Source organism: Anser anser (genome assembly GCF_964211835.1).
Source record: "Anser anser genome assembly, chromosome: 1".
NCBI classification, from domain to species: domain Eukaryota; kingdom Metazoa; phylum Chordata; class Aves; order Anseriformes; family Anatidae; genus Anser; species Anser anser.
In genome coordinates, this window is record NC_139720.1 from 26,432,132 (window position 1) to 26,447,008 (window position 14,877).

Below are 14,877 nucleotides of genomic sequence, written 5' to 3' on the forward strand. Positions count from 1 at the left end.
TCTTCCAGCCTCAGTCCTCCAGCACTCCCCTGTGTGTGGCTTTGCTTTCCCTGTGCTTGTAGGAATCGGGGAGGGAATTGTTTGGGGAGGAAACAGGGATTAGAATAACAACAACACAGAGCCTGCAAATGCTGCTATGCTTCATACCATCTTTTGGATGCTTTAGGACTGCTCTTATGCTTGCCGCTTCTGCTGGGGAAACAGATGTAATAGAGCTACTTCTTTCCTACGGTGCCAACGTTACTTGCAAGGATATTGCTTGCGATACAGCTGTGGATTATGCTCTCCGGTCGGGACATTTTGAGTGAGTGTTTTGTACGTCACTTTTAGAGCGGCTGAGTTGTCAGAGTGTCCGTGCTGATTTGTCACCCTTTGTGATAGATGCACAAAGGCTTAACGATATCTTCAGACCTTTCTTGAAGCTGGGCTCGGTGATGTCTTCTCATAAATCACCTTCCCAAGTCAAGAGAGGATTTGGAAGTAGAGGAGAACTTCCACCCACAAGGCTTTCTTAGAAATCCCGCTTGTGTTGCTAAGCCCGATTCCGCTCCACTGACCAGGAAAGAGGCACCTTTTCTTTCAGTGGGGATCTTACCAGTGTCCCTTTAGATAAACCCTCAAAGAGATCCCTGGTGGTGTAGCAGGTCCACCGTCATGGGGAGACTGACACCGCACACAGACAGTTCTGAACTGGTTCCAAGTCAGTTGCTGTCCTAGGCAAGAGCAAGGATACTAGGCAAGGATGTTTTGGATCTGACTGCCTGTATGTTCTCTCTATCTGCGTGTAGCCTTTGCAAGAAACTGGTAGAACATGCACGCTGTGAAAAGACGGGAGAAGCTTCTGCTGGCGCTGCACAAGACACAGCAGTCCCCAGCAGATTCTGCTCTCCGAGGACTGAGCGTTTTTTATTGAGCGCACTTGCTTTGGATGGAGAAGGTAGGATCCTGAAGTGTGGAAGAGCTGATGAGGACAACTAATGTGGCCTGATGTCAGACCGCTTCCCGTATTTGGGGGCAGGGCTTGACTGGCAGGGAAAAGCAGAGTGCCAGGAATGCTCACACTGTCTCGCTTCGTCCATCCCTTGTAGGTGCCCTGCCAGCTGTAGGAGCAGAGCAGGAGGAAGAGGCTGAATTGCCCTGGGATCGCAAGGTACTTTCTGTGAAGGACCCACTGGGCTCCCATTTGGCTCGCTTACTTTGGGGCAAGTTTACCTCTGGGCTCGCTTACCTCTGTTGCTGCCTCTGCCACTTGTTTGTGACTGGGGCCCTTGAACTACTTGTGCTCCAGCCCAGCTGTTCAGTTTGCGCTGGGTTGGTGAAACTGCTGGGAGAACTGGGTCTCGCTGCAGCTGGCCTTTCAGGTAGAGTTCCAGTCTAGGGAAAGCATGTTCTACATAATGAAGCAGCAAAGATTATTCCTGCTGCTTAAAATCTTCTGAGCTTCTCAAAGGGGCTGGCCGGGAGTGGACTGTTGCTTTTCACCATACTTCACCAGTGCTCCGGTAACCTTTATGTGGCAATTTTTAACGCCAACAACGAAGAGATACCAGAGAATAGCATTGAGGGCTTGCAGCTCTGCTTTCAGCGTGCATTCCTTGGCCGCGAGCATGTTCTCAGAAGCAGCAGGGAGATTCCAGGCCATGCTTAAGCTCTGGCAGAACGAAGTCTGGCTTCTGCTTTACAACTGCTGAAATGCCATTGGAGGCAACAATAGTTCTGCAGATTCCATTCTCCACTGCCTGCCTTTTTGCGTAGGTACAAAGCCCCTGCCCAGTCTCTCAGGCTATGTTCCAAGAAGAGAAAAAACGTTAAGCCTTCCCTCTGTTTTAAGAAACAGAAACCCTCACAAAGAGCTGCTGATAGTTGAGGCTAAGAAAGATGGAGAGAGGTCCCCAGCTGTGCCTGGTTGTGGTGCACTTCCAATCCTTTGTTTCAGTCAGAAGACTGACCTAGTTGTAGAACCTAATGAGTAAAAGCACAGCTCATATTCCCATGTTCTCACTGACTTTGTCATGCTCACGGAACCCCATTTCTTTAGGATCAAGACAGACAGCTGCAGCTTGAGCTTCCTGGTGCTCCTGAAAGTCTGCCCATGTCAGAAGCCCCACCTGAAGCTACTGAGAGCCAGCTCAGTGACACTGAGAAAGACGCAGAGCGCTTGCAAGAGGAATTGGAGATGGTTAAAGCTAAGGTATGGAAAGGCTGCACTATAGGGATAAATCCAAGGGTGGTTGTCCTTTCTCTTCCCTTCTTCCCCCTCTCTGCTGGTAACCAACACAACGGGCCTTTTCAGCTTTAAATAAGCTGGAGGTGCAAGGCAGTGTGTAAGGAGCCACCTCGTTGCGGGTAGATAGAAGCATAGAATGATAGAATTTCTGAGTTGGTGTGGATCCACAAGAGATCTCCCCTCATTTTACTCTTCTCCAGGCTGAACAATCCAAGTGACTTCAGCCACTTCTCATACGTCTTCCCCTCTCGACCCTTTACCGTCTTTGTTGCCCTCCATTGGACACTAACAGCTTTATATCTTTCTTATACTGTGGCGCGCAAAACTGCACACAGTGCTCAACATGAGGCCTCGCCAGCGCAGAGCAGAGCAGGACAATCAGTTCCCTTGACTGGCTAGCAAGGCCGTTCTTGATGTGCCCCAGGATGCGGTTGGCCTTCCTGGCCACCAAGGCACACTGCTGGCTCATGTTCAGCTTGCTGTCGATCAAAACCCCGATATCCCTTTCTGCGGGGCTGCCATCCAGCATCTTTTCCCCGGTCTGTATGTATAGCCAGGGTTGCCCCTTCCCAGGTGCATAATCCAATGCTTGCTCTTGTTGAACTTCACATTCTTGATGATTGCCCAGCTCTCTAATTTCTCCAGATCTCTCTGCAAGGCCTCACCTCTCTTGACAGTCAACAGTTCCACCTGATTTGGTATCATCCGTGAACTTGCTCAAAAGAACTTCAAGTCCTTAATCCAAGTCATTTATAAAAAAATTGAAGAGGACTGGTCCTAAAATGGAGCCTTGGGGAACTTCACTAGTAACAGATCTCCAGCCTGATTATGCAATGTATCTCTTCTGTTTTGAAAGTGTCAGTGTGAGAGATCGGAAGAGAAGAAGCTGATCGAGTTGAAATGCCCAGTCGAAGTGCGCCTCGAGCAGGAAATGAAAAGAAACAGCGAACTGCAGAGAGAATGTCACAGGTATGGCATGTTAGCACTTTAAAGAGAGATCCCATAGAGTAGAAATCAAGCTTCATGGAGGCTGAATGTAAAAATAGGTGAGGGTAACTGTCTGTGAGCAAATTCAAGCCTCACGCTAGGTCTTACAAGGCTCTTCTGTACACGTGCCTATGGTTTTACAGAGCTGCCAAAAGAACTTCAAGTGCAGGTTGCCCTGCAATTCTCCTGGGAGGGCAGGAAGTCCCTTCTCCATTTATTCCTCCGTTCAGGTGCAAGGTGGACCCTCCAAGTGATCTGTGGCACTGGAATGCTGTTTTTTCTCAGTAACTCCTGGTCTGTCAAGCGTGTTAAAGAAGAAGCAAGGCTTCTCTATGCTGTTTATGTCTGAGAATGTGAAACAGGCTGGTAGTTCCTTCACCTCCTACCTCATTGTTTTCTTGACTAATTTGCTGCACAGGTTAAGGAGGCTTCTGAACGGAGCTCTGCAGAAACTAAGAGAATATGAGGCCAGAGAAAGAGAGCCCCAGTTCACTACTGCAAGAGACATGATGAGCAGCTGCTCTGAAGGGGCCAGTGAAGCTGATAAATTAACAGCAAAGGTGAGCTCTGGATTCTGCAGGATTTTGTGGTTTCTTTTTTTGTCTGTTAATGTCCATACCTCTGTTGTTCTTTTCTATGCTCCTTCTTGTATTGTGAGATGTCTGTTCTCTACTTGATGCTCCTTCTGTTGTCATACATAGCAGGTATTGCAGAAGGAGTCAAGTGCCCTTGTGGTGGCTCATTCTTAGTCCAAAGGCTCGTAGCATTCTCGTGGCTTCACTGCCATTAGAAGAGTTCTCTTAAATGACAGGGAATGGCATTGTGTTTAGGCAGTGTAAAATGAAGATTAAGTTTCCGGGTTTTTGTTTGTTTTTATTTTTTGTTTGTGTTTGTTTTGAGGGATTTTTGTTTGTTCGTTTTCTATCTATTTATAAAAGGCAGGAACCTCCCGAGTGTATTTTTAGAAGGTGTAGAAAAGGTGTATTTCTGGGGGAGAAGAGTAAGACAGCATCACAGCTGGCCTTTGGGACTTAATGGGACATCTGCTATATCCTCCGTATCCTTGCAACTAAACATCAGCTTTGACCTAGAGAGAAAATGCCTTCCTCCAGCAGTTCTGTCAAAGTGGCCTCCTGAGGCACTGTTTCCAAAGCTTTCAGAGTAAGGGCAGGAAGAGTATTTGTTGCTCGTGCCTAGTCCATTCTGCACTGCAGCGCTTCCCTCCACACACAATAGGCATTCTTTCTGGTGTCTGGGTAGAGGTGTGTTTGATGTCCCATGAGCAGAGGAGCATTTTGGGCAAGAGCGTCCCTAGCAAAAGAACCGAGGAAGGATGGAAACTTGGGGAATCCTGTCAGCAAAGATCTTAAAGCTGTTCTTCTCTTAAAAGACGAGCCTGCCTTTACTTTGCTTTTAATACCGAGTCAGAAGGTGACAAAGACCATCTTGACGCCCTACCCCTTTATGCATTGCTCTCCACAGCTCAATGAACTTTCGCAGCAGCTGGAGATGGAGTCTGGAAAACGCAGGCAGCTAGAAGCACAAAATTGCGACCTGCAAGAAGAGCTGTCTGCTCTGCGTGGGTCTCAGGAAAAAATGGAGAAGAGCAATGGCCAGCTGCAAGAAGAGGTGGCATGCATCAAAGCTCTTCTGAAGACTTACAAGGTGGGTCACAGGCAAAAGCAACAGCATGAGACAGAGATAAGAAAGAGCCTGACAAGGAACAAGTGCTCGGACCAGAAGTCGCAGGTGATGTTTGTATTTGGGGTCTTGCCCCTCATTCTTTCTGTGAGGCGTTGTTCTCCACAGGCACAGAAGTCCCTGTGAATTGTGTATGGAGCCTTTGGAAAAGGCTTACAAGCAGAGGACTGTCTTACAGAGACAGAAGTGTCTTAGCACTGACTCTGAAGTAAGAACAGAGTGCTGAGAACTGGTGTCCTCCAGACTAAAATGAATGGTTGACCTGTGGGAGTTTCCGGCTTCTGCCTTCACTGCTGGTGGTAGTGAGGAGGCAAGTGGCCTCCCCTGAGTGAGGCTGGGCCCTTGAAACTGGCTATGCAAAAGGTAAAGGTGAGCTCTGGATTCTGCACGCTTTTGTGATTTCTTTTTTTGTCTATTCATGTCCATACCTCTGTTGTTCTTTTCTATGGTCCTTCTTGTATTGTGAGTTGTCTGTTCTCTCCTTGATGCTCCTTCTGTTGTCATACATAGCAGGTGAACGCAGAGCAGTTGTCATTGTGGGTCAAAATGAACGTGCAGAGCAGTATCTGCAAGGGCACACTGAGGGCAGGCTGCTCTGTGGAGGAAGGACGAGCTGAGAGTCACAGCAAGGATGGCGGGCTCAGTGGCTTCACAGGCCATGGCACAGGTCCACAGCATTTTCCGGGTCTGGCAGGTGGAACTCCACCTGTCTGAAGTTGGCTTTGCCCAAGATCACTTCCATAGCCCTGTCTTAGGAGTTGAGCCAGTGATGCTTTTGTAACTTACCGCTCACCAGCAGCTGTCTCAACCCGTCTTTCCCTAGCCATGGGCACCCTGAAGTAGAGGTCCAAGAAGTGCTTTTGAGCTGCCGTGGGTGTCTTGTTCAGGTGCATGGAACCCTTGATCTAGATTTCCCCTGGTTACTGAGAGGTGCTGCTAAGGCACACATGTGCTTTAGAAGGTATTGTAGAAGGAGTCAAGTGCCCTTGTGGTGGCTCATTCTTAGTCCAAAGGCTCGTAGCATTCTCGTGGCTTCACTGCCATTAGAAGAGTTCTCTTAAATGACAGGGAATGGCATTGTGTTTAGGCAGTGTAAAATGAAGATTAAGTTTCCGGGTTTTTGTTTGTTTTTTATTTTTTGTTTGTGTTTGTTTTGAGGGATTTTTGTTTGTTCGTTTTCTATCTATTTATAAAAGGCAGGAACCTCCCGAGTGTATTTTTAGAAGGTATAGAAAAGGTGTATTTCTGGGGGAGAAGACTAAGACAGCATCGCAGCTGGCCTTTGGGACTTAATGGGACATCTGCTATATCCTCCGTATCCTTGCAACCAAACATCAGCTTTGACCTAGAGAGAAAATGCGTTCCTCCAGCAGTTCTGTCAAAGTGGCCTCCTGAGGCACTGTTTCCAAAGCTTTCAGAGTAAGGGCAGGAAGAGTATTTGTTGCTCGTGCCTAGTCCGTTCTGCACTGCAGCGCTTCCCCACACACACAATAGGCATTCTTTCTGGTGTCTGGGTAGAGGTGTGTTTGATGTCCCATGAGCAGAGGAGCATTTTGGGCAAGAGCGTCCCTAGCAAAAGAACCGAGGAAGGATGGAAACTTGGGGAATCCTGTCAGCAAAGATCTTAAAGCTGTTCTTCTCTTGAAAGACGAGCCTGCCTTTACTTTGCTTTTAATACCGAGTCAGAAGGTGACAAAGACCATCTTGATGCCCTACCCCTTTATGCATTGCTCTCCACAGCTCAATGAACTTTCGCAGCAGCTGGAGATGGAGTCTGGAAAACGCAGGCAGCTAGAAGCACAAAATTGCGACCTGCAAGAAGAGCTGTCTGCTCTGCGTGGGTCTCAGGAAAAACTGGAGAAGAGCAATGGCCAGCTGCAAGAAGAGGTGGCATGCATCAAAGCTCTTCTGAAGACTTACAAGGTGGGTCACAGGCAAAAGCAACAGCATGAGACAGAGATAAGAAAGAGCCTGACAAGGAACAAGTGCTCGGACCAGAAGTCGCAGGTGATGTTTGTATTTGGGGTCTTGCCCCTCATTCTTTCTGTGAGGCGTTGTTCTCCACAGGCACAGAAGTCCCTGTGAATTGTGTATGGAGCCTTTGGAAAAGGCTTACAAGCAGAGGACTGTCTTACAGAGACAGAAGTGTCTTAGCACTAACTCTGAAGTAAGAACAGAGTGCTGAGAACTGGTGTCCTCCAGACTAAAATGAATGGTTGACCTGTGGGAGTTTCCGGCTTCTGCCTTCACTGCTGGTGGTAGTGAGGAGGCAAGTGGCCTCCCCTGAGTGAGGCTGGGCCCTTGAAACTGGGTATGTGTGACTGATGGGGGGATGGTTCTCTTCTTCTTTGTGGTGATGGAAATTTCATTATCTGCTTCAGACACGGGCAGCCTCTCCAGACATGCAAGAACTGACAAGATCCCCTCCTTGTGCTTCTCTGAGAAAGAACCTAAAGCACAGAAGCAGAGATGCTGACTCTGAAGAGGAGGATGGAGGGAGAAAGACACCACAAGAGCATACTTTTCCAGATGAGTCCATTCAGGCAAAACTGGAAAGGTACAAGCGCTACTATCTGGAGGAACAAAAGCTCAGAGAAGGTCTAGAAAATGACCTGCAAAGGTATGTCCAGACTGGGTTTTGGAGTGAAAGCAAGATGCTGCTTTTTCCTTGTACGTTCTCCTCCTAAAATCCCTCTTGTATACCTGACCAACATTACGTCAGTAAATATGCCTATAGTCACTCTCATAGTCACTCTCTGCCTGGGGCCTGCTCCTGCGGGGGCTCTCCATGGGCCGCAGCCTCCTCCAGGCCACATCCACCTGCTCCACCGGGGGCTCCTCCACAGGCTGCAGCATGGAGATCCTGGACTCTTCTCACAGAGGCCAACCCTGCAGCCCGTTACAGCCAAAACCTTGCCACGTACACCCAGTACAGCGATGTAAGGCAGAAAAGAGGAACTGCATGTCCTATTGTCATGACAACAAACTAAGAATGCTTAAAGAAGTAGGAGCCTTCTAGATAGTAGAATCTGATTCTGTGAAGTCTACGGCTTTGGCTGCCATTTCAGCAGCATGTCTGAGATTTGAGATTTCCTTAGGCAGGGGAGGATATCCCTGACTCTTTATGCAGGTGATGCATCTTCCAGAAGAAGCCACATAAATACACAGCATTGGCGGTACTTTTCCACAATGGATGCAAGCTCTCCAAAAACCTCAAATCAAATGATGTTTTTGTGTTTAGATGCCATTAATCCCTTCCACTCTCAGAAGTCGAATGTTGGTCAAAGACCTGGAGAGTAGCTTTGCCAAACTGTAACCAAATATAATTCTTGCATGCATCTGACTTTTTCAGAGCTCGTCAGCGTCTAGACGAAAACAACGCTAAGCTCCACCGGAAGCACCACTGAAGCCTGCGTGGCTCAGGTCAGCATTCATAAATGTTATTCTCAACCCCTCTTAAAGCATATCTGTGAGCAAGCTTACGCTTCTGAGCCTCAAGTTAGAATCCCTTTGTGGTTCCAAAACACACCTTCTTTATGCTAAAACAACTGCTAAGCATCAGAAGAGTACACAACTGTATGGGGGCGGGCTGAAGACCTCTGGTCATTGGGGGGTGTGCAAAATACAGAGTGCCCTTCTTCTTCTGCAAAGCCGTAAGGGAAAGAGTGAAGGGAAAGAAAGGGAGAATAGACAAAATAACCGTACAAATGGTAATAGGAGAACAGGCACCAGACAAAGACATGCCGCACTGAAGGCTGCGTTAGGGCCAGGCTGCAGCAGGAAGATGTTTGCCTTTTCAAAGGCAGATCCTTTTCAACGTTTTCAAGGTGAATGCGGAAGCTGTATTTTAGGAGTAGTATTCCAAAGAATGCCCAGTTTGAATGCTTAGAGAGTAGGGACACTTGAGGATGAAGAGGGCTGCAGAGGACTAGAGTCTAACACTGATGAGCAAGAGTCATTTGCAGGTTCCCTCACAACGTTCTGTGTGTAGCCTGTGGTATTTCCTTCACTAACTTCTGGAATACTGGTAATTGGAGGTGAAAAGGTGTTCCTGCCTTGTGCATTTTCTTCTTATTGTGTGTTTCCCTGTTTTCACAGCTGGATATCATTACTGATCAGATGAAGGCGGAGCAGACAAAGTCCCAGTCCAGAAAACAAGCCATAGTTCTACCAAGATGGAAGATGACTGCCAACACTTGCCTTCTGCCCCATAATTCGGGCAGTTTCCAGGCCGTGAGCAAAAGCAGCCATTGCCCCCACCACGCTGGCAAGAACGCAGCGGTTCTGTGCAGATAACAGCCTGCCTTTAATTCCAAGTTCTGTCGCCCGCCTTGGCATTTAATAAACCATGTCATGTAGTGTGGGTCTTTGTCTGTTCCCTTCTCCCTTACGGACTTTGCTTCTTCTCTCCCATGCCCATGTGACTGTTCCCTCTGATTCCTTCTGCTCGTCTCTCTTACTGACCAGGAGCATCCTGTGAACATCAAATGTATTATTTCCGTTGTGGGAAGCAGACCAACCCTCTTGCAGATGTGTCCTGTGAGTTACACAGTACCAAGGGAAACTCCTGGGTGAACTAGGGACAAGGGCTTGGGATGGAAAAAGGGAGAAAACACAAAGACAGAGGTGTCATTTGCCTCTTGTGGCTGGAAATGGTTCCCTTGCAAAAGGGATAGCCCACGACAAGCGGGGGACCTCAACCACACTGTCCATGAGGCTGGCAGAGAGCTTTAATGCTGCGGCCAGATTTCTGAATGCAGGGGAAATGATTTGTAGGCTTCAAACCAGCATCCTCTGAGACCCGGGCTCCCCCATATAAAGAGATCTTCTGCCACTCATCTGGCAAATTCAGGGAGGGCTGAAGGCAGAGGAAAACACCACCTGCGCACCCACTCCATCCAGCAATTGCCCCAATCCCCTGAAGTCCCTTTTGATAGTCTCCAGGCTTCTCTCAGCAGTTTCATCACTGCCACCCTGAATTCTCACTAATGGGTAATAATCGGAGGGGGGCTAACGAGGTCAGGAAGTTTCCTGGTAATGTCCTTGACCCGAGCCCCAGGTAGGCTGCAGACTTCCCTACGGGTAGGGTCTAGCTGACATATGGGGCCCTCTGTTCCCTTCAGAAGGGAGTCACCTACAACCATTACCCTTCTTTCCTTCTTGTTGGAGGAAGTCTTGAGGCGTGGAGTCAACTTGCTGGGTCCTTGCGGCTCCCTTGACTGCCTCCAGCGGCCTCGATGCGGAAAATCGCCTGCCCGCCGCGATCCACTCTCCGCAACAGCACGCGACTGCCTTGGACTGCAAACCTCTACGGAGGGAGCAAAAGAAGGGGGCAGGGGGAAGTTCTCATTCCCTGTGAAGGAGTTACTTTGCAAGACCCCTTGTTTGCCTATGGAGTGACTGTGGGACACACCTCTGTGGTGGTTTTACTCAGGTGGGCAGCTGAGCTCCATCACATCCGCTCACTCACTCCCACTCCTCAAAGGGAAAAGGGGGAGAAAATACGATGAAAAGGGCTCAAGGGTTGAGACAAGAACAGGGAGTTCACTCAACAGTTATTGTGAAGGGCAAAACAAACTCAGAGTATGGAAATTAGTAAAATCTATTGGCTGTTACTTAGTAACAAGCCAGAGAAGTGAGAAACAAAGGAAAGAAACCAAAGCCAACTTCGTCCCAGCCACCCTCTTCCACCTCCTCCCCCTGAGCGGCACGGGGGAATGGGGGCTGCGGTCAGTCTGAAGCCAGGGATAGAAGAATGGGGGCTTGCTTAATCATATTAATGATTAGTGATTAAAGGATTTATCTGTGAAAGCAACACAATTGACGCTCAGGACGTATGTCTTGACACTGAGCAAGGTGTTTTCCACTTTGAAATTCATCCAAATACTAGTCAAAAGACTGTGCTTATATATTGGTCAAGGCTGTGTGTGTTTAAGAACTGCTTGTGCTTTTGCAGAAGTAGATAAGGAGAATATTACTCTCCCTAGCAAAAATCATTCTAACTTTTGTATCTGTAACTTTGTTAGAATTGTCGGGTGTGATTTTTATATTTGGCACCAGTGGTATCCCACCAGTTGATCAAGTCTAACAATACAATATAAACAAGGTGCTGGTCATCACTGGTGGGACACAATCTTCGGGTGGTCACCAACGGCAAATGGCATTCTCAATACATTGTGTCACCCGATCATAGTCATATTGACCTTAGTTGGTATGAGTCTTGTATTGTATGTAATTATACTACTCTGGAACGGGAGAATGTTATACCGCATAGCCATGCTGACTTCTTTGTTGCACGTCCATGGTATGGCATTAAGTGATCAGTACCAAGTTGGGAATCTTTGCTGCGAGTAAAAGAATTTACTAATCTTCTAGAAAGGGGGGACTGAAGCCAGGGATAGAAGAACGCGGGCTTGCTTGATCGTATTAATGATTTCTAAATAAAACAATTGTAATAATTAAAGCCAGGAATGAAAGAAAGGGGGCTTGCTTAATTGCTTTAAAATAGATATTGCTGCGTGTCTTTGCTTACTGCTGTGCAAATTAATCGAAACAAGGAGTCTTGGGGCCCCTCACAGAAGATGTTTCCTGACAAAAATGGGGAACCTGTCTCAAAAACCAGCTGAGACCGACCTTGTGGTTTGGACAAGAGCCAAGGGGCAGCTGAGTCTGTACAAAGGCACGGGGTCAACTAGTGGTGATGAAGAGGAGTTATCGGACTTCATCCCCACGACCCCCCGACGACCACCACCAGAAGGCACTGCGCAGGCGCAGATGGGAGGGGTTTATGGAAATGACTTCTTGGAGCTAATTTTAATACAAAGCGGGGATAGGTTAGGCATACGCATAAGCGTATTGGGAAACTTCATGCATATGTAACTTTTTACTGCATATAACCAAGGCAAGTTGCCGCGTTAAGGTGCGCGTGCCTTTGGGGGCTATCCCGCATGTGACCGGCGCCAAAATAAATAATAATAAATAAATAATAAATAATAAAATAAATAATAAACCTGCTTTATAACTTATTTGTGTTGAGTTATAGTCTTCTTCCATGAACCAAGTCCCTGATGCTTTGTCTCCACCGCTCCTTCACGGTCACTCTCTGCCCCAGCTCCATGTGGGGTCCCTCCCATGAGATGCCATCCTTCCAGAACTGAGCAGGACTGCTGCCCACAGGCAGCAACTCTTCAAGAACTGCTCCAACGTTGGTCCGTATCATGGGGTCCATCCCCCAGAAGCAAACTGCTCCAACCTCAGTCCCCCACGGGCGGCAGCTCCCCCCAGACCCCCTGCTCCTGCGTGGGCTCCTCTCCACGGGGTGCAGCTCCGGCCCGGGGCCTGCTCCTGCGGGGGCTCTCCACGGGCCGCAGCCTCCTCCAGGCCACATCCACCTGCTCCACCGGGGGCTCCTCCACGGGCTGCAGCGTGGAGATCTTTTCCATGTGGGACCCATGGGCTGCAAGGGGACAGCCTGCTCCACCAGGGGCCTCTCCATAGGCCACAGGGGAACTTCAGCTCTGGCACCTGCAGCACCTCCTGCCCTCCTTCTGCACTGAGCTTGGTGTCTGCAGGGCTGGTTCTCACTCCTCCCTCTCCCAGCTGATGTTGTTCCACAGTTTTGTTTGTTTGTCTTCCCTTTCTTAAATATGCTTTCACAGATGCACAAACAGCAATTTTTGGCTCATCTCTGGCCAGCATCAGGTCCCTTTGGAGCCAACGGAATCTGGCCCTTATCTAACATGGGCATCTTCTGGACTCTTCTCACAGAGGCTACCCCTGCAGCGCCCTGCAAATAAAACCTTGCTATGTAAACCCAATACTCCTATAGGAAGAGATCTTCTGCCATTCCTCTGGCAAATTCGGGGAGGGCCCTCTGCACCCAGACGGTCTGGAGCACGGGGACACCTTCAGCTGCTGTCACCAACCCAGCGACAGCACTGTGGCAGCACAAGTGAAGAATGGCCCCGCAGGAGCTGGACGTTGTGGTGTTTGAAGCATGTTTGTTCATTATTTCCCATGGCTGTATTACGGCTATAACATTGGCAACGTTAATAATTTTGGGAGGCACCAGGGTGGGCACTGGAATGGCCTCTCTGGTCAGACAGAGTCAGGAGTTTACCTCCCTACGTGTGGCTGTAGATGAGGACTTAACTCGAATTGAACAGTCAATTACTGCCCTGGAAAAATCGGTACGGTCACTATCAGAAGTTGTTTTGCAAAATCGTAGAGGATTGGATCTGGTGTATTTACAACATGATGGATTATGTGCCGCCTTGAAAGAAGAATGCTGTGTATATGCAGACCACACTGGAGTAGTGAGGGATACAATGATGAAGCTCATTGAAGGCTTAGAGAAAAGAAGACGAGAAAATGAGGCTAAGCAGAATTGGTACGAATCTTGGTTTAATTATTCACCCTGGCTTACAACCTTACTGTCGACAATAGCGGGACCTTTGTTGTTACTAATATTGAGTCTAACTTTTGGACCATGTATTCTTAATCGAGTAATCACGATTGTAAAAAAACGTTTGGAGGCAGCACATCTGATGCATATCAGTGCCAAATACGAACCCATAACCACGAGTGAGGATGCTGAATCTCTAAGGCTCAGCAGTCAGGCATACCAGGAATTAATGAACAAAATAACTAACTAAAAGAAAGAGGAGGGATTGTGGTGTATGAAGCATGTTTGTTCATTATTTCCCATGGCTATATTAAGAAGGAACAAAGGGAGTCACCAGGTGGCTGTAAGGACCTTGAGGCTCCCTGCCTGTTGCTGTCTCGGACGGAAAGTTGAGAGAACTTTGTGTAAATACTATAACTGCAAAACTGATAACCCACTGTCCTATCTTAAGACAAACCAGCATGACCGGTTAAGGAGGGAAAATCACCACATACCAAGCGGAGGAAGACTACGGCCTTCATCCGTGCGACCACCAGAGGGACCGAAGACGACCCCCTAGCAACAGTCGACGCAGCTGCAGTAGCAGAAAGGGGCGCTACGTAACCCTGGAAGAACTCAGTGATATAAGGGACTGTGAAAGGGGGCGGGCACGCGCCATTTGAGGAGCACGGACTCCCCGGCCGCCCAGAGCTGTTTTGCTTGTTGATCACTTACTCAATAAACTAATTCTATCTGGCTAAAGGAGTAATTTTTAACAGACGTCAGGGGGGACCTGTCCCTGGATGTGGGTACGGTGCTGCCCTGTGCCCGGGAGAGTGTGGGGGTGAGCTAGGACAGCTGCCAGATCAACCACAGCCATGCGGAAGTATTGCTGTGCCCCTGCCAGCGGCGCGAATTAGAGGGAACGGTCAAATGAGTAGGGGAGGGGAGAAGCAAACCCCGGAAGGGAGAAGAAGACGAAGACCCGCACTACATGACATGGTTTATTAAATACCAAGGAGGGTGACAGAACTTGGAATTAAAGGCAGGCTGTTATGTGCACAGAACCGCCGCATTCTTGCCGGCATGGCGGGGCCAATGACTGCTCTTGCTCACTGCCTGGAAACTGCCCGAATTACGGGGCAGAAGGCAAGTGCTCGCAGTCTACTTCCATCTTGGTAGAACTATGGCTTGTTTTCTGGACTGGGACTTCGTCTGCTCCACCTTCATCTGATCAGTAATAATGTTCAGCTGTGAAAATAGGGAAACGCACAATAAGGGGAATGCTAAAGGAAGGAACACGTTTTCACCTCCAACTACAAGCATTTCAGAAGTTAGTGAAGGAAATACCACAGGCTACACACAGAACATCTAAAGGGAACCTGCAAAGGACTATTGCACACCAGTGTTAGACTTAGTCCTCTGCAGCCCTCTTCATCCTCAAGTGTCCCTACTCCCTAAACATTCAAACTAGGCATTTTTTTGAAAACTACTCCTAAAATACAGCTAAAACTACTCCTAAAATACAGAAGGCCCTGCAGAGTGACCTGGACAGGATGGTTCGATGGGCAGAGGCCGA

General features: G+C 48.3%; 1 protein-coding gene across 1 annotated transcript; it reads left to right on the forward strand.

Annotated features, from left to right (window-relative positions):
• Positions 1-2,092: 2,092 nt before the first annotated feature.
• LOC310892578 (uncharacterized protein) lies at positions 2,093-9,273 on the forward strand (the record flags this gene model as incomplete). Its single annotated transcript, XM_083820488.1, has 6 exons — positions 2,093-2,191; positions 3,084-3,196; positions 3,633-3,774; positions 4,697-7,535; positions 8,268-8,338; positions 9,014-9,273. The coding sequence occupies 4 exons, from the start codon at positions 2,093-2,095 to the stop codon at positions 5,039-5,041; spliced, it is 699 nt and encodes a 232-aa protein (XP_083676614.1). The 3' UTR covers positions 5,042-7,535; positions 8,268-8,338; positions 9,014-9,273.
• Between the last annotated feature and the right edge of the window lie 5,604 nt (positions 9,274-14,877).